Below are 27,657 nucleotides of genomic sequence, written 5' to 3' on the forward strand. Positions count from 1 at the left end.
ACTCCTCCCTGGTGACATCTAAACGATGCAGCAAATTTGTTATTAATAACAAGGTTTGCATATGTGTCATAACTTGCAATGCTTTTTGTGCATATATTGTAATCGTTATATTTCTTCTTATTTATTTAAGCTGTACTATACCGTGTCCCATCGTTTTGCTTACGAATGCATACAACTCGATCAATTAACCAGAAAACTCAGTGGAGGCTGGAATTGGTTCTCATACTAAGATAATTAACTAGGTTGCAATTAACCATGTTGCAATTCGTAACAAAACCAGGTTGCAACTGTGTCACATATCATGTTGCAAATGGTAATTAACTACATTTGCAACTGTGTCACACCCATGTTGCAAATGGTGTACAATAGGTGTAGAGAGCAACTATTTTTTTTGCCAGCATTCTCATTATTTGATGTTTGTCCAGAAACAGCAACTAGCAAGTATTCAAAAACAAAACAAGCATGTGTTTCAAAGATGTAATCATATAGTTTTTAATTTATACACATGTAACCTATAATTTGTAGAGGTTATAATCTACACATGCCACACTATGTGTTTTTACAGCAAAAACACACAAAGGACTTTTTTGTTTTTTTTGGTCCAGCACTTTTTACTCGTTGTAGTTCACACGCGGAGCTCTCCCCCCACAGCCTCTGGTTGCTGAACCTCTTCCTCTTTCAGGGCCTCTGTGCGCAGAGCTGCTTGGTTGTGTTTTAGCAACTTCAGCAACATCTACATCACTTTCTTCATGCAGATCCCTCACTATCTCTGGCCGTCCTCTTTTCCTTGGAGGCCTAGCATTTGCTTTAGCACTCTTTTCTTGGAGACGCATTTCTGCTGCCTTGCTTCGATCTGGGTTTATCAGACATGTCGTGACGTAATGTGAACCCCAGACCCCACACCCACTGCATTCCTTGTTACCATAGTTTTCTTTGTCATATGTGCTGAACGGGTTACCATCACGTGGAGGCTCAACTTCATTTTTCCTTTTCTTCCCTCTGCCTTTTGTGCGTGCTACAAGGGGCTCAATCAGCAACAATCCATCACGTAGCAGCGCTGATGATGGCTGCGATCCAGCGCTACCATTATCAGGTTGTGTTGTTGTCACCACTAGTCAGTTGCCGACGGCCCACTGCCAGGCGACCCATTAGCTGTGGTGTCATCAGTAGCAGGGTGTGCTGTTGTTGTCACCGATTCAGTTGCTGACGGCCCACTGCCTGGCGACCCATTCTCCATGCTTCTTGGAAACATTTCAATTCCTGGGATGATCTTGTCCAGCTGCCTATTTGTCTCTTGACAAGCATGATCTGACCTACTTCCTGCCCTTCCGAGCTTCATCAACTTAGGTAGCAAGCTAGACATCCGGGTCTGTTCCTGGCTTGCTGCTGGACCAATTCGCACACCGTCATGCCTATCCCACGGAACTTCTTGCCTCGCACTACGAGTGTACCTTTTCCGGATGTACTTCTCTGGGATTTTCCTGACCTGCAGGTGGGTGAAGGCTCTTATAATATGCATGCAGAATAGCCCTGCAATTTTTTTAAAAAAACAACATATGCATATGTCAGAAGTTGCAATCATTTGTATGATACATGTTGCAATTGTGTGCCCACGAAGTTGCAATTGGAGCTTTTAACAAATATTTTTTTAGATCCGCGCATACCTGTGTGTTCCCATTGTTTGCATTCGCATCTATATTCACCATTGTCCTTATCAGCAACCACCCAGAATTCATGTTGTGCCCAGCAGAAGCTCCCTCCCCCTTGTTCATGCTTCACTAACCACCCATTACTCATCTGTGGGTCTAGATCAGGGCGAATGACAAATGCTGTGCTGTTATTGTACTCCAGGTATACAGCTCTAGTGTACACTCTGCATAGCTGCTCATCAAATTTTGCTTTGCAAGCCCGCACCACCTCAGCCTGCATTTAGCAATCTTTATTTTTTTAGTATGTTTGTCTATTTTTTGCAATTAGAATATGGACTGTGTTGTAACTGGGGGAACAGTAATCATTGCAAATGCCATGTATTTTTTTGGGTTTTTCTTTTTACCTGTGCATAATATGTCTCTCCTGCGTCCATGTGGTCAGCGTGATGGAGTGAGTCTAGCATCCTTGTAGCGAACATGTGCAGGCTAGTGCTCTCACTAACATAGCCATCTTTGAGCACCCTGTTCTGGCTCTCCGATCGTTGCGTCGACGTCATCCTACCACAATACATCCCCTTGAAATAAGCAGCTATCCACCTCTCCCTCTTATCCCACAGGGCTCTAATGGTAGGATTATCAGCAATGCCACACTCATCAACTAGCTTCTCCCATTCAACCTCAAATTGCGTCGGGCCCAACAGATAGTTTATCAACAATTCAAGCCTTTCCTTCAAGTTTTTATCCTTGTGATCGGTGTACAGCTGGTCCAACTCAAACTCCCAAGGCCTTATTATGTGCCAGCGACAGTTTCTGTGTTGAGACTTGAGAAACACCAACTCAATCGCAACTTTCATTGCTGGATCTTCGTCTGATAAAAGACAGAAAACAGGATCAGCAACACACACAGCGGCATTTTGCTGTAGCAACTATACAAATTTTTAAAGGTTGCAATCAGTGTTTTTTTAGAAAAGAAGATAAAGCTCACCCGTCAGGATAACATGAGGTTCCTGTCCGCCCATGCAACTCTTGAACGTCTCAAACAACCATTTGAATGATCCAATCGATTCATCACCAATCAGAGCTTGTCCGAAGGTCACGTTCTTGAGGTTATTGTTGGCTCCAACAAACATCGCCAGCGGCATCTTCTTGCTGTTGGTTTTATGTGTCGTATCAAAGGTGATGGCGTCTCCAAAATCTCTGTATTCAGCTCTCTGGCTTGCATGACTCCAGAATATGTTCCTGATCACTCCAGTCTTTGGATCTGCATCCACATCCCAGTAGAAATATTTGTTGTTCTCCTTGCATTCTCTAAAGAACTGCAGAAGCTTGTTAAGATCATCTTCCCTTTCCTCCCTAGCCTTTGCTGCCTTCCTGTGATCATTTAAAAAATATAGGGCAATTTTTGTTAGAAAAAGTTTAGTCACATGTTTTTTTGCAATTCAGATATGTGACATCTTTTTGCAATTCAGATATGTGACATGTTGCAATTCAGTGAAAAAAAAATTCAGCACGTACATATTCTTTATGTCCTTCTCTGTAAAACCCCACATATGGCGACCATCATACAGATCCGCCATCACATTCAATGCTGCCAGATGTGGAACTCCGTTCCTTGTCATTATGTTAAATAAGTCACTCATGCCTTCTGTCATGTTCTTGTGTGCGTGCATGTATCTTGTCATCCTAGGAGATGGCTCAAGTTTGTAGTTGTGGGCTTCATGTACATGGTCAAAGAACCAGAAATTATGTTTCCCATCCTTCTTAACTTTCACAAAATTTGTTTGCTTAAAAAAAGACATCACTCTTCCAAGACTACGGCATGAATGTGTGATAGCACTACTAGTGGGACCCAATAACTCCGATGCAGTTTGTTCTTGTCTTCATGCTTGGACACTCACAGCATGATTGGATGGCATATGAGTAGTATTTTGAGTAGTATTTTTATATAGAGTTGGCACTGAGGCAAGTACTTGCCTTGCTCCTCAAATTTCTGGCGTCGGTGCCACCTATTGCAGTGTGTGGACACCTATTGCAGCGTGTGGAGTGATTCCCAAATCTTTTTGTTCTTTTCATTTTAAGCTTCACTTAATCAAAAAAAAATTAAGGGCCTGTCGGTACAGCTCACAGCTGTTATGAGCTATTTTCTTGCCAAACACCCGTTGCTAAAATAGCTTCATGGGTGAAACTGTTTTTCTTTCTCTCTCATAAGGAAATGAAGTGGGATGAAGCTGAAAAAAGTAGCTTATTCCAGCTCTCTTCCTCATTTCTCTCTGCCATCCATAATGAAATTGTTGGTGAAGCTGTTTTGCCAAATAATTTTTCCAAAACAACTCAGCTTCATCTAAAAAGTTGTTCATAAAGCTGTTTCTAAAAAATAGCTTTACTAGCAAAAGTTTTAAATCTCCAGCTAAGCCCCTTAGCTGTTGACCTCCAATGCAGCTAAGCCCAGCTATGCCGGAGAAAGCTTCAGCTAAGCCGTTTAGTTGTTTTTCTTAAACAAAAAGGAAAAACAGAGAAGAAGCAATATATCGAATGACAAATCTCGTATAGCTGTAGTGCATGGATAGGCAAAGCAATGGGCTAACGGGATGAGTCAGAGATATGAGAAGATGTCAGGGTTACGTTATTTTCCTGGGCTGGATGGAAGGGCAAAGCAATGGGCCGGCAGTGGCACACGTTTTAGTGGGCCGCTTGGTCAATTTCCTGGCCTAACATAGTTTAGCGGTAGCTAAGTTTGTCCCAATTAGCCGCAATCTCCAGCTATCTCGGGCTATTAGCGTTTTACTTTTCTTAGCGCTAAAAGTGACGTATCTTAGCTGTGACTTTGTCCTATCGCCGGCTATTTTAAACTTTATTTACTAGTAAAGCTGAGCTGTGTCAAATGAGACCTAAGCTTCATTTTAGGCTAACACTAACACCGTGGAGGGCCTAAGAACGGTATATGAAGTATCTCTTTTAAATAGTACATGGCCGAGGCAACTCCTTTCAACACGCCCGGGCTTGGAAGCCAAAGGTCATCTTCTGCAGATCATAGACAACCCAGAAAGATCTCAGGGCTTTGTTCCCTAGAATCTGAACATCCGGCACGCCAGCAGCGTCATTCGACTGGAACGCCAAACATATGCGATCAGTTGACTGCTGATGGAACACATTCTCCGGCGGCAGTTCCAGCGTAGCCCTTAGGAGCTGCATCTGCACCGTCGGCAAGCTCCTCCAGTTCACCGGCTCGCCGCCGGCAGGCCTGAAGCAGACCTTCCGACCGTACTCACGGTAATACGCCTTATCTTGCATCGCCGACGCTATCGCCTCGGCGAGAGCATAAAAAACTGAGGACGAGACGAAGGTGTCATCGGTCCCAGAGTCGACCACCAGGATCTGGCGCCCGTCGACCTCCAGAGGCTTCCCGTCGACGGCGATGCCCAGCAGCAGAACCGAGTAGACGTGCTGCCTACGCCCGTACCCCCTGATCAATGTCGTGACGAGCTCCAGCTTCTGCGGGTACGGCCCGACGATGAGAAACCCCTCGGCGCGGTGGTCGCCGGGAAAGCAGTAGGCGAAGGCGTTGTAGGTCGTCAGCCGTGCCATCTGGTTGAAGAAGGAGTAACGCTTGTCGCCGAGGCCGATGACGCCCGCCTCGCGGCCGTAGAACCTGTCGTCCTCGCTGCACCCGAAGACGAAGTCGTCGACGATGGTGTAGTTGTCGCCCAGGGCGAGCCTGTCCCTCCCGAGCTTCCCCGCCGAGTACTGCGACCCGTAGCGCAGGCCGTAGAGGCAGGTGTCCGTCTCGTCGACGCAGCCGTAGGGGACGCCGTTGTCGGCCTGGATGTCGAGGCAGTCCTCGTCGGAGCAGCCGACGTGACGGTACGTGGCGGAGCGGTGAGGGTCCAGATTGGGGCCAGCTTCGGCCGCCTGCTTGTGGCACCGTATCCGACACCTCTTGCAGTTGACCCAGGAGAGGGTGGAGCCGGTGTCGATGGTGACGAGGTTGAAGACGGCAGGGGTGCCCAGCCTGATGGCCATGAAGTACTTGCCTTGATGGATCTTGTCGTTCCCAATCACGGTGCCTGCGTCTGATACGCTTGCTGCGTGGATCGTCGATGGGTCTTCGTCAACACATGGGTGCTTCCTGTGGAACACAGGGAAGTGGAAGGCGCCATCTTTCCTCTGCCGAGACTCTGAGCATGCATCCATTGGGGGTGTAGGATCAAAATCAAAATTTAAAAACATGAAGAAAATATAGGAGTAAACTCTATTTGCAATGTACTACATCCATGGACAAAATAAACAATCACAAAAATAAAAAAGAAATGAAAAGAAAACAGAAACATGAAGGATCATGAAGACAAGGTTGGCATATATATATAATCTAGTGCAGATGAATGAAGAGAGATTACCGTACGTCGCTGGCGAGCATACTCCAGTGCAGTTGCACGGTCCGACCATATAGCTAAGAGCAAGCAACACCATGACAAGCACCGGTATAAATTCCATTTCGGGAAAAATCAGTAGTATTTGCTTGTAAGGTGTGTGCAGTGTGCACGGCAGGCTGCATATGTTTGGGCTTCAAGAAGCTACACTCTAAGAGCATGTAGTGTGCCCTTCAATTAGTAGTAAGGGCGATGAACTGCAATTTAATTAATTTGGACAATGCTCACACTTTCATGCGAAACGGTATCACCACCTAACCTAGCTTTATTGTTACTCACAGCATCGTCATGCATTTGTACATGTCGGGACTGGGGATTTTATTGCCGGCTTATATTTAAGGGGAAAGTTCAATTTACACCCTCCAACTTTCACCAAAGTCCGGATTTCAACCTCGAACTTCAAAACCGGACAACTTTGGCCCTCCAACTCTCGAAAAAGTTCAACTTTCAACTGTCTGGGTGGTTTTGCAGGTGAACAGTAACTTTTGATATTTTTTGGAGCGCCAAAATTTTATAGTATTTTTCCGAGCATCTTAACGTCCTCAAATGAAAAAATTCAAAACTACAAAGTTGTAGATCTCATCGAGGTCTACAATTTACATGTAAAAATTATCTTCATCCGACATCGTATTGAAGGGTTTTCTATTTTTTGAAATTTGAGTCTCATCACGTGACAAAATATGGTGCTAAAATTTTATATTATTTTTTCGAGCATCTTACTGTCCTCAAATGAAAAAACTCAAAACTACAAAGTTGTAGATTTCATCGAGGTCTACAATTTACATATAAAATTTATCTTCATTGTTTTGTCGCGACTTGGCATGTAAGAGATGAAAGAGTCCGACCAGCTCGTGACTTCTTTCATCACACCATTTGGCATGTACTGCTATGTGACTATGACGTTCGGCCTAAAAAACGCAGGGGCCACATACCAGCGATGCTTGACCCATGTCTTTGGCGAGCACATCGGGAAGACCGTCGAGGCCTACGTGGACGACATCGTGGTCAAGTCCAGGAAGGCCAGTGATCTCGTCGACGACTTGGAAATAGCCTTCACATGCCTCAGGGAAAAGGGCATCAAGCTTAACCCCGAAAAGTGTGTCTTCGGGGTCCCCCGAGGCATGCTTTTAGGATTCATAGTCTTGGAACGCGGCATCGAAGCCAAACCGGAGAAGGTCTCGGCCGTGACCAACATGGGGCCGATCCGAGACCTCAAGGGAGTACAGAAGGTTATGGGATGCCTTGCTGCCCTGAGCCGCTTCATCTCGCGCCTTGGCGAAAAAGGCTTGCCTCTGTACCACCTCTTGAGGAAATCAGAACGCTTTTCGTGGACCCCCGAGGCCGAAGAAGCCCTCGCCAAACTCAAATCATTGCTCACCAATCCACCCATTCTAGTACCGCCAGCCAAGGGCGAGGCTCTCTTGCTCTACGTCGCCGCCACGACCCAAGTGGTCAGTGAGGCCGTAGTAGTCGAGAGGCAGGAAGAAGGGCATGCTCTACCCATCCAACGACCTGTTTACTTCATCAGCGAAGTACTCACCGAGACCAAAACACGCTACCCCCACATCCAGAAACTGATCTATGCCGTAGTCTTGGCTCGACGCAAGCTGTGCCACTACTTCGAATCCCACCCGGTAACCATGGTGTCGTCTTTCCCCCTGGGGGAGATAATCCATAACCGGGAGGCCTCAGGTAGGATTGCCAAGTGGGCCGTCGAACTCATGGGGGAAGCTTGGTCCTTTGCGCCTCGAAAAGCAATCAAATCTCAGGTCTTGGCCGATTTCGTGGCAGAATGGACCGACACCCAACTGCCACCTGCCCAAATCCAGGCGGAATACTGGACCATGTACTTCGACGGGTCCCTGATGAAGACCGGGGCGAGCGCGGGTCTGCTCTTCATCTCACCCCTAGGAGTACACATGCGCTACATGATTCGGCTCCACTTCGCTGCCTCCAACAACGCAGCCGAGTACGAAGCCCTCGTCAACGGCTTGCAGATCGCCGTCGAACTTGGGGTACGGCGTCTCAACGTACGGGGCGATTCATAGCTCGTTGTCGATCAGGTGATGAAGGAGTCGAACTACCATGACCCCAAGATGGAGGCATACTGCAGGCTGGTACGTCGCCTTGAAGACAAGTTTGACGGTCTTGAACTCAACCACATCGCGTGAAAATTCAACGAGGCCGCGGATGAACTGGCAAAGATGGCGTCGGCATGGGCCCCGGTACCCCGAATGTCTTCGCTAGAGATCTCCATAAGCCTTCTATCGACTACGCCTCGGCAGCGGAAGAGGGCCCACCGGTTGAGCCCACCACAGGCCTCGAGGCCCCCTCGGTCGCCGAAACCCCCGTGGCCGAGACCGAGGTTATGGAAGTAAACGCAGAGCCTCCTGAGGCCAACCAGGGCACGGACTGGCGGGTCCTGTTCCTTGATTGCCTCGTCCGAGGAGAGCTCCCTACAGACAGGACCGAAGCAAAACGGCTTGCGCGACGAGCCAAGACTTACGTCCTTAGCAACGGCGAGTTGTACCAACGAAGCCCATCGGGCGTCCTCCAGCGATGCATCACCACCGAGGCAGGACAAGCCCTACGTTGGGACTTGCACGCAGGGGCCTGCGGGCACCATGCAGCGCCTCAAACGCTCGTCGGAAACGCCTTCCGCCAAGGGTTCTACTGGCCGACGGCGGTTATCGACGCCACCAAGCTAGTACGCTCCTACGAGGGATGCCAGTACTATGCACGGCAAATGCACCTCCCGGCCCAAGCCCTCCAAACCATCCCCGTTACATGGCCCTTTGCCGTGTGGGGGCTGGACATGGTTGGGCCTCTACAGAAAGCCCCTGGGGGCTACACCCATCTGTTGGTAGCAATCGATAAGTTCTCCAAGTGGATCGAGGCTCGTCCGATCAATCAAATCAAATCCAAACAAGCGGTGTTGTTCTTCACTGATATCATCCATAGGTTCGGGGTTCCGAACACCATCATCACTAACAACGGGACGCAATTCACCGGCCAAAAGTTCTTGACATTCTGTGACGACCACCACATCCGTGTGGCCTGGTCGGCCGTGGGACACCCTAGTACAAATGGCCAAGTAGAACATGCCAATGGCATGATCCTACAGGGCCTCAAACCGAGAATATACAACCGATTGAAGAAGTTTGGCAAGAAATGGCTTGCCGAACTCCCGTCAGTCATCTGGAGCCCAAGGAATACCCCAAGCTGAGCCACGGGGTTCACACCGTTCTTCCTGGTCTATGGAGCCGAGGCCATCCTCCCCACCGACTTGGAGTACGGTTCCCCGAGGCTTCGGGCCTACAACGGGCAGAGTAACCGCACTACCCGCGAGGACGCCCTCGACCAACTAGAGGAAGCCCGAGACGTTGCGTTGCTACATTCGGCCAAATACCAGCAAGCTCTACGGCGCTACCAAGCCCGGCACGTTCGAAGCCGAGACCTGAAGGTGGGCGACCTGGTGCTGAGGCTGAGGTAGAGCAACAAGGGCCGCCACAAGCTGACCCCACCATGGGAAGGACCGTACATCGTCACCCAAGTGCTGAAGCCCAGGACCTACATGCTAGCCAACGAGAAGGGCGAAATCCTCACCAACGCTTGGAACATAGAACAGCTATGTCGCTTTTACCCTTAAATTTCCAAGCATTGTATACATTGTTTCTCGGAATACAATTAAGAAGCTTTCTTTAGTTGTTCTAATTTTTTGAGAAACCCCCCGAGCCCATCACGGGTCTCGGCAGTACGATAACACCATAAGGGAGACTCAGCTCTGCCTCTGTAGAACCGAGCCTCCCTCAGGGGCTAGAAGGGGGGACTCCCCCCCTAAGTCCCACGCACTGTTTTTTCAATCGTTTTCGAAAAAATTCCTACGCCAAACTCTCTAGCGTGCTCTAACAAATTAATTGTGAAAAAACCTAAGGATCAAAAAGCTGCCTCAAGGCCAGAAGGCCGGCTGAGTCGCGAGACGGCCTACGCCTCCGGGCTATGGCACTCCCTCACCACCTTTTGCCCAGGGGGCGGCTCAGGCTCCGAGGAAGTTTTTTGCAAGGGATTTGTTCAGAGACGAGACGGAGGGCAGAGGCTCGAAAATACAATGAAAAACGATTAAAGAAGCGTAGACGCACGATTACTTTAAAAAGGCCTCGACGGCCACCAGCGTTATGATAGGGTAACATAATCCCTAATCTATTTACATGGCCTCTCGGGCCCAGGTCAAGGCTCAGGGTCTCCAGCATCGGCGAATGACGTGGGAGGGACCACCTCCTCTTCAAACAGTTGGGCCAACGCCGTGCCGGGGCCCTTCGTTGCCTCCATCAGCTTCGCAACCTCCTCATCAGCCTCCTCCTCATCATCAGGCAGGACGTAGCCATCGCTGATGGCCTTGAGATCGATGCCGATGTAGTGCGAGGCGATGACGGTCAGGGCACGCTTAACGCCCGTGTGCAGCGCCCCTCGGAGTCGCTCGCGCACTTGGCCGCTCAACGCAATCAGGCGGCTCCCGAGGGAGCGGCCTGACTAGACCCCCTCAACCTCTAGGGCCTCGCAGGCAGCACGGGTGGCGCTCTTCAGCACATTGTGCTCCCCGATCTCGGTCTCAAGCACCGCCTGCACTGCGATGGAGGCCTCGGCTGCCTGGGTGACCTCCTTCTCTAGCTCTGCGCCAAAAGAAACAGAATGGGGTTGAGCACAAAGGAAAACAAGCCAAATAGGGGCGGAAGCCTACGAGACTCACCCTCGGCCTTCTCCTCCCAGCGTCGGGCCTCGACCTAGGAGGCCTCAGCTTTCTCCTTCCAGCACTGGGCCTCGACCCGAGAAGCCTCAGCCTTCTCCTTTAGGCATTAGACCTTGACCTGGGAAGCCTCGGCCGCCCTGGAAGCCTCTCCCTCCAGCTCTGTATCATACCAAGGAGTTAGGGGCCAAACACAAGAAAAACAAATAAAACAAGGGGAATAAGACTCACCCTCGGCCTTTCCCCTCCAGACCATAGCCTCGGTCCGAGAAGCCTCAGCCGCCTTGAGGGCCTCGTCCAAGGCACCTTTCGTTAGCTGGTGCGCACCCTGCTCCATCCTAGCTGTCTAGCAAGGGCCTTGACAGAGGCCGTGGCTTCTCCAGCCCAGGACCTGAAGGCGTCTCGATCACCGGCCACGCGGGTCAGCTCCTCCTCCAACTCCTTGACCCGTGCCGCCAAGGGGGCGACCTGCTCTTGAGCCACCGCCGCAGTAGCCTTCATATCAGTACCATGTAAGTGGAGGTCCTCCACCTCCGCGCTCCGCGCCGACAGAAGCTCGTTGGCATGAGCGAGCAGGTCCTTCTACTGCTGGAGCTGGTCCCAGACGTCCCTCTCCCACCGGAGAAAGACTGACTTCCCAAGAGACCGGGTCTCGAGCTCCTGGGTAAGCAGAACAGGGGTCATTCACTACAAGAAAACTCAGAAAAAGACGACACCACATGAGAAAAGAAGGCGCGAACCTATGCGACCCCGGGCAGATCATCGGCCACCATGGACAGCGCCGTCCGTAGTGACCGCTCCGCCAACTGGCGGTATTGCTCGAAGGTGTCCCAGCGCCCGCCCTCGGCCGCATCCTCGAGGGCGAACAGAGGCTCCCCTTCAGGGTCATCCCGGCTCTGCCATAGGACATGCGAGTGATCCCACCCGTGGGGCTCGGGTCGTACCCACACGAGGGCCGAGCTTCCCTCGCCTAGGGTCGGAGCCGGCTGTTCCACGAAGCCAGCCACCTCGGCGTCGACCACCTCCTGCGCCTGGGAAGTATCGTCGGAGGAGATCGGATGGACCTCCGCCTCCCGGACGCTCCCCCGCAACAGTGGTAGGCCTAGGACCAGGGGCGCCACCGAGGCCTCCACCGCCTTCATCTCCACTGCCTGGGCTGATGGCTTCGCCGCAATCACGTCGGCCTCGGTGGTCCCGGGGGCTCCGGCCCCCGCCGCTGCGGCCTCGGCAGTCCTGGGCGCCTCGGCCTCCGTCGCCTCGGCCTCGGAGGCCCAGGGGGCCTTGACTTCGGTGGCCTCGGTAACTGAGGGCGCCTTGGCCCCATCTAACTCACGAGCCTCGGCCTCGCGGGACGGAGGCGCTCCCTCCCCCGTCTGTGTCGGGGTCGCCTCGGCAGCCCCTCCTTGGGCGACCGGCTCCTTCGGGTCGGCCCTCGCCGATGCTGCGCCATGTTGTATGGTGGCTTGCGCCTCCACCACCCAGTGGGCAGTGGAGCTGGGCCTCACCTTGAGCGCCTTAAGTGGTGCCAAGGTGGGCACCTCCGTAGGATGCTTCTGGCTGAAGATGAGATACTTACGGGGTCAGCATGAGACTAAAGAATGAACGGAAAATGCTGCAACTCTACCGAAAATACGCTTACCTCAAGCGGGGCTGCAACCGCTTTGGCACGACGACCCTCCTCTATGAAGGTGGTGGCGGTGGTAGAGGCACGACCTCTGTATTCACCGGCGCCGGCCGGTCCTCGACAGACCCCGGCGCCCCATCGGTCCTCTGTGGGGGCAGTTGCGTCGCCCCTGCCGCCACCTGCTCCACCGCTGCCGTCGAGCCCATCGGGCTGACGGTGCGCTTTCCCAACGCCCGCGCCTCGGGCGTGTCGGCCTCGACCCCAGGGCGGGCGATCACTGGCCCCGAGGCGTCTCCTCCTCCTCCTCCTGGGAGCGCCGGGCTGCTTGCCGACGCCCCGGGCACCATCTCCCCGATGTCAGGGAGATGATCTAGGGGACCCCGCCCCATCTTGCCCACGTCATCTCCATCCGAAGCGTCCGTCGACAGTGACGGCGACGGGGACGCCTCCAACGGAAGACCGTCCTACCTTTGTTGCCGGCGGCGCTTCTCTAGTCCCTCGCGCACGAGGATTTTCCTCGTACGCTTTGCCTCCTTGGCGTCCTTCCACCTCTTCTGCGCCTCGGCGTGCGCCTGGTTCACCGCCCGCCGCGCTGCATCCTTAGGAACAAGCGGTGGGGAGGCTCGCACGTCCCTCATGCCCTGTAGGAATGGCGAACGCAAATAAAGGACCGGAAAATAGTAAGGAATGAGGAGGCATCGGGGGCCGCAGCAGCGTGTGACTTACCAAAGAAAAGTACCCCCACGATGGGCGCATCGTGATAGGGGCTAGACCACCGCTCCTCAGCTTCCCATCCACCGTCTTCCTCACCCGATGTAGAATCTCCTCATCGGGGAGGGCGGAGGCGAACATCTGGATGCCTTCGATCGGCTCATCCGGTCTCATCTCGAACAGGCGCCGCCGTCGAGCCATCAGCGGCAGCACCCTCCGACGGTGGAAGGCTGCCACGACCACAGCCGCCGTGAGGCCACGGCCGCGCAGCCTCTCCAGTCCCTCTAGGAGTGGCTGTAGCTTGGGCTGATCCTCCTTCGGGACGCCATACCTCCACTTCTCCGGACAACTCTCCACGATCCACCCGGTGTAAGGGGGAAGCCCACCATCGTCGTTGTGGAGGTAGAACCAGCTGGTATACCAGCGGCGATTGGTCGAGGCGAGCTGAGCCAGGATGTAAAGGTGCTGCCGATCCTGGCGCACTTGGAGAGTGCAGCCATCGGCCCTCACCGCCCTCCTCGCACCCGTCGTGTCTGTTGGCTTGGTGGTATGCCCCGTCCGGAAGAGGTGGAGCCACAACTCCCAATGGGGAGCAATCCCCATGTACCCCTCGCAGACGACGATGAAGATGGCCGCCTGTGCGATGGAGTTGGGGTTGAAGTTGTGGAGCTCCACGCCGTAGTAGTGCGGGAGTGCCCGCATGAATCGATCCACCGGCAAGTCGAGGCCGCGCTCGTGAAAGGACACGAAGCTCACGACGTAGCCATCGCGTGGCCTCGGCTCCGGCTCGCCCGACGGAGCAATCCACTCTGGCCTATTGGGGTCGGTAACCGGGCGAAGAAGTCCGCCGTCGACGAGCGATTGAAGCGTCTCCACGGTGACGTCGGACTGACCCTAAGAATCCGCCTCAACGACAACGGCGCCGACCATGGGTGCGATGGAGAATACGACTACAACGGTGAGCCTCTCTCGCTCTCTCTATCTCGCCTCTCTCTCCTTCTCCCCGGCGCTCTCTATTCTAGCAATGGCGCAAGGGCGGCAAAGGCGAATGCAGGCAAGGTAAGGAGGAGAGGGGAGAGGCTCGTTGCGTATTTATGTAGGAAGGAGGTGAAATGGGCGGGCGACGAAATCGAGAAAGTTTCCCCTAGATCCGGCATAGTTAATCCAGATCCAATTTTACCGCCCACGTACCCACCTTTCCCTCATTAATCGCGTGAACAGTTATGTTCCATCCGCTGACATGGTGTCGCGTCCGACCACTGTAGTGGTAGGCGCCGTTCTGCCTCCTCGAGAAAGTCACCTCAAAAGGCGTGCCTGCTATTGTCGAACCGATGGGAGGAGGGAATATCCCCCACCCAATTCCTTTCAGACAAAGGAACTGGGCGCTGAGCCCGCTATGGTCCAGGGGTTTGAAGGCTAGGCCCCTGAATGTTTTGACAGCCGCCCTAGGGTAACAGAGTTAGGGACGACTATAGGTGAGCCCATACGGGGCCGAGACCCAAGCAAGCGAAACGCTTGGGACACCCTAAGTTGTGTCCGAGACCGGCAGGGAGGTCTCCGAATGGGATCCCACCGTAGGGAGCCACCGAGCCACCGGGGCCCAACGAACGGCCCTAGCACCCACTAGAGAAACCCTCTGGTACTCTTGGAGTGTGTCTCTGGACCGCTAGCCGACCCCTAGCGAATGGGGCATGGGCCTCCACTCGGACTTACCCGATAACAGCTCACCAGAAGTGCCACCGCTCGCGCCCATCGAGGGTAGCCTGGCATATTCCACCCCTCCTTCCAAACAAAAAGGAAGCGCGAGGGTCGTACAAAAAGCCAGGGAACCCCTAACGGCCCTCTTGCTCCATGCAGAGGCTAAGGGGCTCTTCCTACAACCTTGCCGAGACCTAGCGACCAAGGCTCGCACTCGAGGGGGCTCGGCAAACAACCCCTCCTTCTGAATGAAAAGGTTGCGCGAGGGTCGTACAAAAAGCCAGGGGAACCCCTGATGGCCCTCTCGCTCCGTGTAGAGGCTACGGGGCTCTTCCTGCAAATATGCCAAGACCCCGCGACCTAGGCTCGCACCCGAGGGGGGCTCGGCAAACAAACCCTCATGCACGAGGGGCACGCAAAAAGCCAGGGGAACTTTTGATCGCCCTCTCGCTCCATGCAGAGGCTCGGGGGCTCTTCCTGCAACTTTGCCGAGACCCAGCGACCTAGGCTCGCACTCGAAGGGGCTCGATAAACAACCCCTCCGTCCAAACAAAAAGGATGCGCGAGGGTCGCACAAAAAGCCAGGAGAACTCCTGACCGCCCTCTCGCTCTGTGCGGAGGCTTGGGGGCTCTTTCTGCACCTAAGACGAAGACAAGCAACCCAAGCTCGCACTCGAAGACTCGAAAAAACACGATAAAGGGCATCGAGCCCGTTACGGTCCAGGGGTTCGAAGGCTAGGCCCCCGAGGGTTTCGACAGCCGCCCCAGGGCAACAGAGTCAGGGACGACTAGGGGCGAGCCCGTGCATGGCTGAGGCCTGAGCAAACGATCGCAACGGATGCCCTAAGTCGTGTCCGAGACCGACATGGAGGTCTCCGAATGGGATCCCACCGTATGGAGGCACTGAGCCCCCGGGGCCCAGCGAACGGCCTCGGCACCCACTAGAGAAACCCTCTGGTACTCTTGGAGTGCGTCTTTGGACCGCCAGCCGACCCCTAGCGAATGGGGCTCGGGCCTCCACTCGGACTTACCCGATAACAGCTCACCGGGGGTGTCACTGCTCGCGCCCACCGAGGGTAGCATGGCACCCTCCACCCCTCCTTCTAAATGAAAAGGATACGTGAGGGCTGCACAAAAAGCCAGGGGAACCTCTGACGGCCCTCTCGCTCCACGCAGAGGCTAGGGGGCTCTTCCTGCAACCTTGCTGAGGCTCAGCGACCCGAACTCGCACTCATGGGCCCAGCAAATGCAATAAAACCCCTCTCACAACGCAAGAAAAGCCCCTGGAGGAATAAATTCATTCCTCCAGGGCCTCGGGGGCTACACCCGGCGGGTGCGCTCGCGTGCACCCACCGAGGCCTCGAGTACGAAACACCATCCTGCCAGGAGCTGCTGCAAGCCGAGCCTCGTCAAAACCTCAAAGAGAGCGCTCACACTCTCCCTGAGGCTCGAGGGCTACTGTCGGGTACCACGAAAAGGGGTCACCTAAGCAACAATCGAAAAAATCGCTTAGACTCCGTCAAAGTCAAAGCCAAGGGGCAACTATTGAACAAACCCTGGCCGTGTCCGAAGCCACCTACTCTCTGCCTCACTAGAGGCCTCGCACGAGAGGCTTCGGATGGCCTACCAGTTTTCCATCTCGCTCGAGGCCTCGCGCGAAAGGCCTCGGCCGAGGAACCAATTTTCCGTCTCGCCCGAGGCCCTGCGCGTACAGCCTCGGACGAGACGCCGATTCTCTGCCTCGCTCAAGGCCGGCTCGGCAAAACAACCCTATCGCCTCCGCCTCGACCAACTTCTCGGACAAAGACGTCGCGTCCGATCGGCGCGTACGACTGCTCCCATGATATCAGCCAAACGACGGCTCGACACAGCGGCGTGGCCGACTGGACGCCAGTCACATCGAAGCCGTGCCACCCGGGTTAGGACAGGATAGGGGTCACCAACCACTGTGCTCGGTACTGTGCCACGACCGGCGCCTGTACTGCGTTGTGCTACCTAACCCCTGCTCCAGAAACAATGCGGCGTGCGGAGTCAAGTCCAGGTTACTATAGCCTCGAAGTCAGTGTATAGAACCAACTGCTCCCTCCATGCCTCGGCAGTCTACTTCAGGGTCTTGGCAACCTCGGGGTTCGCGCCTGCTGAGCCCCCTATGACGGCTCGGCCTCGGCACCAACTGGGCCTCGGCTCTTCACGCAGTCAACGCACAGCAACCAGCACGTCGCTCGTCAGGCCCTGCGTCTAGCCATCACTGGAGCTCTCACGTCGCACAAAGTTCGGATGTGACCGGCGTGTTGCTCCAGCACTTCAAGGGCAGGACCACTCCACCAACCATACCGCCATAGTAATAGGCTACAGGGCTCGGACATGCCATCTCTATTCGCACGACGCCACATAGCTAACACATGTATCACCCCTGTCCCCCCTTCAACTATAAAAGGGAGGGATTTGGGCCGTTTCAGGGGAGAGGCACACAGGTTCACGAGGTAGACGAACGCACACTCGACATTCCGAAACACGCACGCTTCTCCACTGCCCGAAATCAACTCCTCAAGCGATCCACGCCACTCCGCGCAGAGATATGGGACTAGCTCCCTCTCTCGCCCTGCTTGTAACCCCATACTGCGAGCATTTCAGTGCAAGGAATACAAGATCGATCTCTCAGACTGGACGTAGGGCACCCATTGCCCGAACCAGTATAAATCTTGTGTCTTTTTGCATCACCATCCGGGATTAGGGGCACGCAGTACGTTTTTTACTAGTTGGTTGAGGGCCCGTCGGTCCAAAACACCGACAAGACATAATATTGTTTGTAGGCTTGTCAGATTTAAAACAGGTGTTCACCCGTAGGAACGCACGTGTATATTGCTAGTAAACTAATTTTCTAAAAACTTTTTTCAAACCAAAATTCTAAAAACTTCGTGCAGAAAAAAACGAAAGGGTTTTAAAAAATTGAGTTCAACAATCGTCCGGTTTAGTAGGCTGGCGACTGTTTTTGTTGACGGGCCAATTCGGCCTCACTCGGCCCACGTTCACTCTGCTTTCACTTTGGCTTATCAGTGGCAACTGGGCCAGTGACCAGTGTCGCCGGATTTCTCTTCTAAACCCTGCTTCTCCCCTTGCTTTAAACCCGCGGCGTCGCGGAGGCGCGGTGAAGGCGGTTGCTTCCCGGAGAAGCAACGTCGGGTCGGCGATCGTCGCGCCGCAGCAACGAGGGGCTTCCCTTCCGCTCCGCCCGCAAGTAGGCGAACTGATGGTATGCAAACAATCCCCTCGCCGATCTCACTCCAATCCCAATCTCGCCGCGGTTTCGTCGTTTGATTCCGCCGATTCGATCGGGACTTCTGCGCTGGGCGATCCATGGCGGGAAAGCACTGCCGCTCTAGTTGCATCATTTTGTGGGTCGCTGGGGTGGGGTGGGGTGTCCGGGTGTGTGCTGTGTCACTGTGTGCTTCGCTACCCCCAATTTGCTCGTCGCAGTTTTGGTTGGTTCCCGTCTGCACCTTGCTTTTTGTGGATCCCATCCCCACACTTTGATAGAAATTTGAAAGGATCCTCTGTAAAATTTCAACAAATTTCTCCTGTGCGATCGTATGGTTGGGGCTCATCCCTTCGGATCCGTTTCCTGTTCTTCGGTTTCCACAATAGCGTATTGCCCATTCATGACTGAATGATTATTCTAATCTGTCCGAAATTTTTTTTCAGGGATACATGGTAATGGACTGCACGGTTGATTCCCAAGAGTATCGGGCTACTACCCCTTCTAAAATGGCTGTAAGACAAGCGGACGCCCCAACCCCTTCGCTTTTTGGTTATATATATGTGCACGTGATCCTACCAATTATCTTGCTGCGCAGTTTTATTTACAACTGCTTTATGCTACACGTATAACAATTTATGGCTAACTGTGCTATACTAAGTCTTGTAAATTGGATCAATATTCATCTATGAGATCTTCTCCCTTGCTATATGCAGTGGCGGATGCACGATGCGGGATAAGGGGGGGGCTAAAACAATGGAGATATTGATTTGCATGAAGATTTAAGGGTGAAATCAAGCTTTTGCTACAGTGATTAGGCTTGAAATCAAGAAATTAGGGGGGGGGCTGGAGCCCCCCCAGCCCCCCCCCCCCCCCCCCTGTGGATCCGCCGCTGGCTATATGTTTACTGGTATGTCTGGGATTGTCTTTTTTTCCTATCTTTATATTCTAAGAAGTTTTAATCTGCCAATGCTACTTAATCTACCTTTATTTTAGTGATGCACATTTGCCAAAGAAAATCTTGAGAAATATGCATAGTGATATTGTGTGGAGGTTTTGCCCTATCTTATTTGGTGCTTAAACTTGTTTGAGCATGCTTTGTTTGTTTAAATGAATGGAACAACAGCTGCCAAGTTTTAAGAAAAGGTGTATGTGCTATTGTGCTGTGACATCAACTTCAGTTTCAGATGAAATTTGTTTTAACTTCCAGTATTTTTTAGATCATAAAACCTAGGAATCTTATAGTAAATCTTTCTGCTACTGTTCATCAGAGTGTAATGATTTGGAGTAGTAATCTCTACAATGCAGGCAATGAGGCGTAGAAAGGTTTCAGTTGTTGATGCAGAGATAAATACTCCTAATGCCAATGTCACATGCTGTGCGTTTCGCTCTTTCTTATTGGACTACCTTTTGCATTGGATATATTCAATACATTGTTAATGTCCTCATTCTTTTCAAACTGTACAATAAATTGAATGGCTAAAAAGGTCGTAAGTTTATTTTACTTTTGATTCTTCCATTCAGTTTTGTCATTGAGTTACATGCCCTTTCCAATTGCTAAGTACATTGTGTTCTAAAAAAATACAAACATACTGATATTACATGTTTTTGCTTTGTTTTGATTGGTAGTCCAAAAGTCTTGGTTGTGGGTGTTGCTGCTCACAATGCTTCTATCATCATCTGGAGCCTATTCAGCCACAGATACACAAAGATCTGAAGAGGGCACATGTCGTTATGACTTGACAAGCGTTGCCGTGTTATCATGTATGCAACCAAACGGTGTATGGAAGCCATCCTCGTCCTCACAGACATGCTGCAATGCTTTATTATATGCAATTGACCAAGTTCCAGCAAGTGATGAGAGTGGGGCTTGTTGCCTTTGCCGTTATATGAAAGAAAGATGGGGACCTCCTGAACTAGGTACCACATATATTCTGTGCAATGGAAAGGATAGACATATCATCTCCAAATGGTCAACATTTCATATGGAGGACTGCTCAGCAGGTACATGCTTATTTGTTGTTCCTTGAAGCTCAAAATACTTGCTATCTCAGTTACTCCATTGGTCCCTGAAGGCATGCATGTATTTCAAAATTAAAACTTTGTTATCTTTGACTAATAATTAGCCTAATTATATCAAAAGTTTGTATTACAAAAGTAGTTACATTAGATCCTTGAATTTAGAAATGTTTTGTAATGATCAAACTTTTGTTCCTATAAATTATATATTATAAGAGAAATTATATATAGGTGGCCTCACCAAGTCTAATCGCGCCTTATATTCAGGATAGAGGGTGTAATAATAATTTGTGCCTACTAATAGCTTTTTTTTTTAATCTTTTTCTAAGCAGAGTGTACAAAGACAAACATTTCTTCTGTGGACATCTCTGCGGACAGTGAAGTGGTTCACGTACATGACACTAGCAATAGCAAGGGTATATGGATAGCTGTTACCTTGTTCAGTGTGATGGCTCTTATTTGCTTATGGTATTTCTGGAGGTCCACAGCAGCTAATACAAGTGAGCAACGCCGAACATCATCCTACGAAGGTGAGCCTCAGGTTGGGCGCCAGCGATCCATCATCGCTTCATCGTCACCATCAAAAAAGCTTAAGGAGAGAAGAATTTCATCATCTTGAAAATATGATCCTCGATGTATCTATAGAACTGCACGGAGATGTTAGGATAGGTGTCTAGTATGATCATGCTTACATTAATTGCACGGGTACAAAATTGACATTGTTCAGCTGCTGTGCTGATATCAGATTAGGTACAGATGGATAAATGTTTTTGACAAGCCCTCAGTTGAAGTTGAGTTTAATCTTTTGCAACAACAAAAAAAAACAACATTATTTGTGTTTCGCCAGAGATTGTGTACGGCCACCGGTTTCTCGCCATGGTAAGGGAAGCTAAGAAAACGGAACTGAAGTTCGCACTGGAATCAGGAGATATATTTAGCCTGGTTCAGTACCATATTGGGGTCACCCGATATAAAACGGCAAGCTTAATACCTGCTCGGCCATACCCATCTGGTTATAGGATTGGGGCCATACCCATACTGGTTATAGGATTGGTGTAGGTACGTCTGGTAGTAGAAATGATTTCCCATCATATGCACTAGTCCATATGTTTTTAGCGTGTGCTGACGGCGGTAGCCTTCCCCATCAATTTTATTCCGGTCTGAGAGATGAGCTGTGTAAAAGTAAACTTGGAGCACACACCACAGCTATAAAAAAACATATTTATAGTTTTGGCTTTGGTCAATTGTGTCAGCAGAGTAATAATCTTCGTTCAATAATGGTTATGTGACCAAAAAATATTTCCCATTTTGAAGCAAGACCTTTTTTGTTTTGGCAAGGCAAAATTGTAGATTTTTATGGACGCAACTAGGTTCTGTCAGCACCCAAGAGGGGGGGGGGTCTGTGAATTGGGTCTAAACAAAACATAGATCCTAGGGGTCAAATTTAACTACCATTATAGCAACTCTAAGAGATTCTCTATATCCTTCCTAATTTTTAGGAATAGAGTTTTTCTATTTTAAAGTAACCTTCAACCGGTTCTTTAAATGATTATATCCAAATATAGTCATCCTCTATTTTGAATTTCTCGCTAACCAAAGATAGATACGAAAATGACTCTCTAAAGTGTATACAAGAATATAAGATACAGAAAAGTTGTTTGAGGGGGCGTGGGGGGAGGAACATATATTAAGTGATTTTTATGCAGATGCCTCTCCAAATGATGATGATTTAGAGGTGAATTTTAGAAACACTCTTTGGAGATGCTCTTAGAGAACCCATAAACTACTCTAACTCTAGTATGACGTGCAATTAACGTTTTTCTAGTGCACTTTTATCTTACCAACAACCCACAAAGAGTTTATTAACATATATAGCCAATCCTAACAACCAGTCTATAACTAAATCTTACAAAGGTAAATATTACACAAGTATGATAAGTAAAGAGCAAAGGATAGAGAGGATAAACTCTTGGCATCCTGTGCTATTGGTTGCTAAAACACAACCCTTAGTCTATGTTGGAGATCTATCGAGGTATGCTCCCAATCAATAAGTCTCTCTCGATTGCGGTGTTCGCTCGACCAAAACCAATGGAGTCACAAAATCTCCCTATGCCACCCGATGGTTACTATAGTGTTGGACTATCACACAAGGCCTTCGCCAACCAAAGTGTTGTGAGTCATCAAGTCTCAGAGTTGCCACTACTGTCACCCAATTCGATCATGGTGTGTCAAATACAGAGCAAAGGCGGGTGTGAGTCACATAGTCTCACTAGATCCACTTAGTCACGGTCACCTTGATGTTGTATCCACTACATGGTTTCTCCATTTAAGGGAGAGATGCTTCCTTGTCCTCTGCACACTAACACGTTGTCGTTCCACACCAAGAATGGAGAGAGTCGACGACTCGAAGGCTACCTCACCTTCACTGGAAGGTCATGAAGACTTGCACTCCGAATTGTCAAGATACAAGGGCATCAAGACCCAATCACTCAAAGCTCTCAGACTCTAGGGACTAACTCTCAACAAAGATGCATTAAAATATTGTCTATCCTAATTTTGGATGTAATTTTGAATGGGTTGTTCGGCTGATGGTTTAATTTCTACGGTTGATAAGCCGGCTGATGTTGTTTTGTTGTGAGAGAAAAACAGTGTACCATGGCTAATAAGCAGGGATGATAAGTTCAAGCGAACAAAAATGTCTTGAGAGGGTGGATGCAGTGTAGACAACCTTATATATAACCCCATTCACCTCAACTAGCCGTAGGAAACAAGCTGCGAAATCATAAGCATTGGATGACTCGTTGCCTTTTTCCATTCACGAGACGATCTACTACTTAGGGTGTCCCAAGGGGGTAGTGACGTCGCTGGCTGTGAGTCCGACGTGGAAGCCAAAAAGGTGGAAAGAGAAAACTCACTGGTACCTAGTAAGTCGCCGATCGATTATTCAATTTCACATCGTTCGATGAAAACAGAGATGAATAGGTGGGAACCAATAGGAGAGAACGATTACAGATCAATACTAATTTATTTCTCGTTCATCCACATTAGCCAGCGATTTCGCTGGGTCCGTTGCAGATGCCCTTATATTTTTCTGCCATATCATACGGTGACTCGGTGAGTGCAAGTTTCCTTTTGCCACCTTACTGATAATCACTAGATGTTCTGCCGCAGCCCATTTTCTTCTCGGCAGATTAATTGTGCGGTGCCTTCTACCAATCTACCTTGTGTTAAATAGGGCTGTGAAGTGGTTCCGTTATTGGTGTTTGCGTCGTTTCTCCGCCGATCTTTGCACCACTTCGTCTCTTGCATTCCTAGGACTTAGTATAATCTAACTCACTTTTCACTCGTGTTAGTCTTAGACTTGTGTTGTCATCTAAATCACAAATACTATGGTTTCACAAAAAAAAATCACAAATACTATAAGATATATACCTTTTCTTGTCTCTTTCTTTGTGTCTTGAGCTTGTTTGTATCGTCGCACTTTTCTTGGACAACAACCATATAATAGTAAAATTATGTAAGATGTTTGTACACAACCACATAGGGATAAAATATTTTTCCCTTTCGTTTTCAGTAGTTATAAAAAAAAGTGTTGACACTAATTCGGTTACATGTACAGTATGCATGATTGCAAGGGCCGCACACGATTGAGACATGCAGGTGAGGTAGGTATAAATGGTGATGCTGACTTGGGGTGTTGGCGAGACTGATCTGACACTCATTCTTCGCCCGGAACAACCACCTCGCAAAGATTTATCAGGGTAAAGCATAGCAGGGATGTCCTAGGTTCTGCAAGACCATTTAGAACTCTAGTAAATCTTGTATAGAAAAATGTTGGACAACAATAGGTTGTAAGAGTTTGAGGGTAAAAAAAAGTGTAGTAGATTGAACCTTTTTGATTGATGAGATAGATGGATTTCTGAATTAGCCATGATCCTGTCATATAAATCGAGGTGGATGGTCGTATTAGAACTTACAAGTTTAACCCTTCGAGATAGAGCGAGTCCCCAACAAAAAAACTCGAAATAATATTGGACTATCGAAATCAGCTCACACTAATGGAAATATGAAATTCCCTGATTGTTTTTAATTTTTTTGACGGTTATTGAATAAACCGTCAGGGAAATAGAATTACCTTGATGGTTTCAGGAAACTGGTGAAATTTGTACAATTGTTCCAAGTTTGATCTTCTTCAATTTAATTTGTTTTTTCTGGTTCTTTTACTCTCTCGATTATATTTGGCTGAGTATTGGCCATGGGCCCCTTGCTCACGGAGCTGGCTGAACAGAGTCGTCCAGTATTACGTAACGGATCCGATCCGATCGATGGTCTCTTCCAGAACCGGTGGGCGCGTGAAATTCATGGTGCGGACACTGTGCTCCTTCAGTACCTGCATGTGTGGGCAAACCTACGCGCCGTCGTTCTCGATCCGCATGTGCCGGACCGATTAACATGGAAGTGGTCGCCTGATGGGAAGTACAGCGTGTCGTCGACCTACAGAGCTTTTTTTCGAAGGATCAACTGCGCTCCTTGGTGCCAAGGAATTAGGGAAGACTAAAGCTCCACCGAAGGTCAAGTTTTTTACGTGGTTGGTGCTTCACCGCAAGATCTGGACTGCAAATCGACGATTGCGGCATGGCCTACAGGATTCAGATGACTGCAACCTGTGCAGCCAGGCATCCGAGACGTGTGATCACTTGTTCGTGGGGTGTGTGACTACCAGGCAACTCTGGTATAGGTTGCTTCTACCTTTGGGGTTACATGACTTGACGCCGCTGACAGAGGAAAGCTTGGGAATTTGGTGGCTGAGACAGAGAGAACGGCTGAGTGCTGACAGCCGGCCACCGTTCGATACCCTGCTACTGCTCATCACCTGGACAATCTGGAAGGAGCGGAACAATAGGGTCTTCAACCGAATCACGTCCAACTTGGCGGCAATCGCACAGGAGGTGAGGCAGGGTACTCTTCGTTGGCTCACTTGATTAGCTTATGGTCGCAGAACCAGGTGGTCTAGTAATACGACTTTTGGTAATCCAGTAGCTAGGCTGCGGTTTGCTTTGGTGATGGTCTCTCGCCACCATCAGCTAACGGCTTTATTGTAAGGTCTATTGACCATTCCCGTCCTCTTAATGAAATTCGGGCATATATGCCTGCACGCGAAAAAAGTATGAAATTCTTACTACAGTTAATAATAAAACAATTAGTCCACCACTATAATTGGATCATAAAAACTGCAGTTATGAATGATTCCAATTAATTATAAAAATTAATTATAGAAAACCATAGATCTAAAGCTTTTGCTAAAAATAGAAAACTTTCTAAAAAAGAAAAGTTGCGGAAATTTTTTTACAAAAAAAGGAAAGTTGCATGTGTCTGAAAAGCGTTCGCTCAAAACCCATCTGAGTGAACGTTTGCTAATTAGCTGCCCCGTGTTGGACCCTATGTGTTGTTGTGTGAGTCACGTATGACAGTGCACGATTTTTTTGTTTGGAATGAAAATCTGATGGCTTATGTGGCACTATAATATTGGTAGTTTAGCTTGCATGAGGAGATAGACTATTACCCTAAATAAAGATAGTGGATGATAGGGTTCGCTGACGTGGATATCTAGATACATGTTAGTTGATAATGTGGCTCACTTTACTTCAATAGCTTGTATATTAAGTGAAAGCTATAACATACTACTACTCCCTCCATTTCAGATTATAAGACGTTTGGTTTCTCTAAATAAATTGTTTTTGCTACATATCTTAACATAATAATATACATAAAAAATAAATGTATTTAAAAAAAAGGCCAAAATGTCTTATAATTTGAATAGAGGGAGTATTATTCTAGTGAGGTTTACTTTGGTAAACTATCTATAAATCGAGATTTTGTGGTCTGTTAAGCACTGTTGTTTAGTGCTACTTCTTTGCTAAAGTATTTCTGTTTAGTTATTAGTTAACAAGTTGCTGGTCAACCCTTTTTTTTTTTTGAGCAGATGGTCCCAATTTTGTTGAGCCATAAAGAAAAATAAAAATTTGAGTCAATGGCAGGCCAGGCCTCAAGCCTCCAGCTGGAGCTGGGCTATATGAGAGAGGATAGGCCTGTTACGGCCTGCTGCTGTCTGTTGGGCTGGACTGGGCAGCGTGGAAACTGGGCCGGACTGGGCACGAGGCGGTGTTCCATCCAAGCGGACGAGAACCAGCTCTTCAAATCTTCAGTCACTCCCTGTATCCGCTACATACGCATCCTTCAATTAGCCATGATCCTGTCATATAAATAGAGGTGGATGGTCGTATCAGAACTTACAAGTTTAACCCTTCGAGATAGAGCAAGTCCCCAACAAAAAAAAACTCGAAATAATATTGGAAACATGAAATTCCCTGACGGTTTTAAATTTTTTAATCTTTGCACCACTTCGTCTCTTGCATTCCTAGGACTTAGTATAATCTAACTCACTTTTCACTCGTGTTAGTCTTAGACTTGTGTTGTCATCTAAATCACAAATACTATGGTTTCACAAAAAAAAATCACAAATACTATAAGATATATACCTTTTCTTGTCTCTTTCTTTGTGTCTTGAGCTTGTTTGTATCGTCACACTTTTCTTGGACAACAACCATATAATAGTAAAATTATATAAGATGTTTGTACACAACCACATAGGGATAAAATATTTTTCCCTTTCGTTTTCAGTAGTTATAAAAAAAGTGCTGACACTAATTCGGTTACACGTACAGTATGCATGATTGCAAGGGCCGCACATGATTGAGACATGCAGGTGAGATAGGTATAAATGGCGATGCTGACTTGGGGTGTTGGCGAGACTGATCTGACACTCATTCTTCGCCCGGAACAACCACCTCGCAAAGATTTATCAGGGTAAAGCATAGCAGGGATGTCCTAGGTTCTGCAAGACCATTTAGAACTCTAGTAAATCTTGTATAGAAAAATGTTGGACAACAATAGGTTGTAAGAGTTTGAGGGTAAAAAAAAGTGCAGTAGATTGAACCTTTTTTATTGATGAGATAGATGGATTTCTCAATTAGCCATGATCCTGTCATATAAATAGAGGTGGATGGTCGTATCAGAACTTACAAGTTTAACCCTTTGAGATAGAGCGAGTCCCCAACAAAAAAACTCGAAATAATATTGGACTATCGAAATCAGCTCAGACTAATGGAAACATGAAATTCCCTGACGGTTTTAAATTTTTTGATGGTTATCGAATAAACCGTCAGGGAAATAGAATTACCTTGACGGTTTCAGGAAACTGGTGAAATTTGTACAATTGTTCCAAATTTGATCTTCTTCAATTTAATTTGTTTTTCTGGTTCTTTTACTCTCTCGATTATATTTGGCTGTCAACACGTCCCTTTTAATTTGATCTGCAAACGGAGTATTGGCCATGGGCCCCTTGCTCACGGAGCTGGCTGAACAGAGTCGTCCAGTATTACGTAACGGATCCGATCCGATCGAGGGACACACGACACGACCAATGTTTGCTATCCAAAGTTCCAAACCAAACCGTACTCGGCCTAACC

At 49.2% G+C, this 27,657-nt stretch overlaps 4 protein-coding genes across 4 annotated transcripts; 1 reads left to right on the forward strand and 3 right to left on the reverse strand.

Moving 5' to 3' along the window:
• Window positions 1-1,111: 1,111 nt before the first annotated feature.
• LOC136507196 (protein FAR1-RELATED SEQUENCE 5-like) lies at window positions 1,112-3,289 on the reverse strand. The gene is made up of 5 exons (XM_066501995.1): window positions 3,165-3,289; window positions 2,635-3,020; window positions 2,054-2,517; window positions 1,665-1,923; window positions 1,112-1,530 (listed from the first exon to the last, which is right to left on the reverse strand). Exons 1-5 carry the CDS (start codon window positions 3,287-3,289, stop codon window positions 1,112-1,114), a joined length of 1,653 nt encoding a protein of 550 aa, XP_066358092.1.
• Window positions 3,290-4,634: 1,345 nt separating this feature from the next.
• Window positions 4,635-5,840, reverse strand: LOC136507197 (aspartic proteinase CDR1-like). The gene has a single exon (XM_066501996.1). The coding sequence runs from the start codon at window positions 5,838-5,840 to the stop codon at window positions 4,635-4,637; it is 1,206 nt and encodes a 401-aa protein (XP_066358093.1).
• A 5,720-nt stretch (window positions 5,841-11,560) lies between these two features.
• LOC136507198 (uncharacterized) lies at window positions 11,561-12,791 on the reverse strand. The gene is made up of 2 exons (XM_066501998.1): window positions 12,546-12,791; window positions 11,561-12,391 (listed from the first exon to the last, which is right to left on the reverse strand). The coding sequence occupies exons 1-2, from the start codon at window positions 12,789-12,791 to the stop codon at window positions 11,561-11,563; spliced, it is 1,077 nt and encodes a 358-aa protein (XP_066358095.1).
• A 1,388-nt stretch (window positions 12,792-14,179) lies between these two features.
• On the forward strand, window positions 14,180-20,931 carry LOC136507200 (uncharacterized). The gene is made up of 6 exons (XM_066502000.1): window positions 14,180-14,214; window positions 17,911-18,106; window positions 18,556-18,624; window positions 19,418-19,487; window positions 19,739-20,113; window positions 20,461-20,931. Exons 1-6 carry the CDS (start codon window positions 14,180-14,182, stop codon window positions 20,745-20,747), a joined length of 1,032 nt encoding a protein of 343 aa, XP_066358097.1. The 3' UTR covers window positions 20,748-20,931.
• Window positions 20,932-27,657: the final 6,726 nt, after the last annotated feature.

This window comes from Miscanthus floridulus, chromosome 15, assembly GCF_019320115.1.
Source record: "Miscanthus floridulus cultivar M001 chromosome 15, ASM1932011v1, whole genome shotgun sequence".
NCBI classification, from domain to species: domain Eukaryota; kingdom Viridiplantae; phylum Streptophyta; class Magnoliopsida; order Poales; family Poaceae; genus Miscanthus; species Miscanthus floridulus.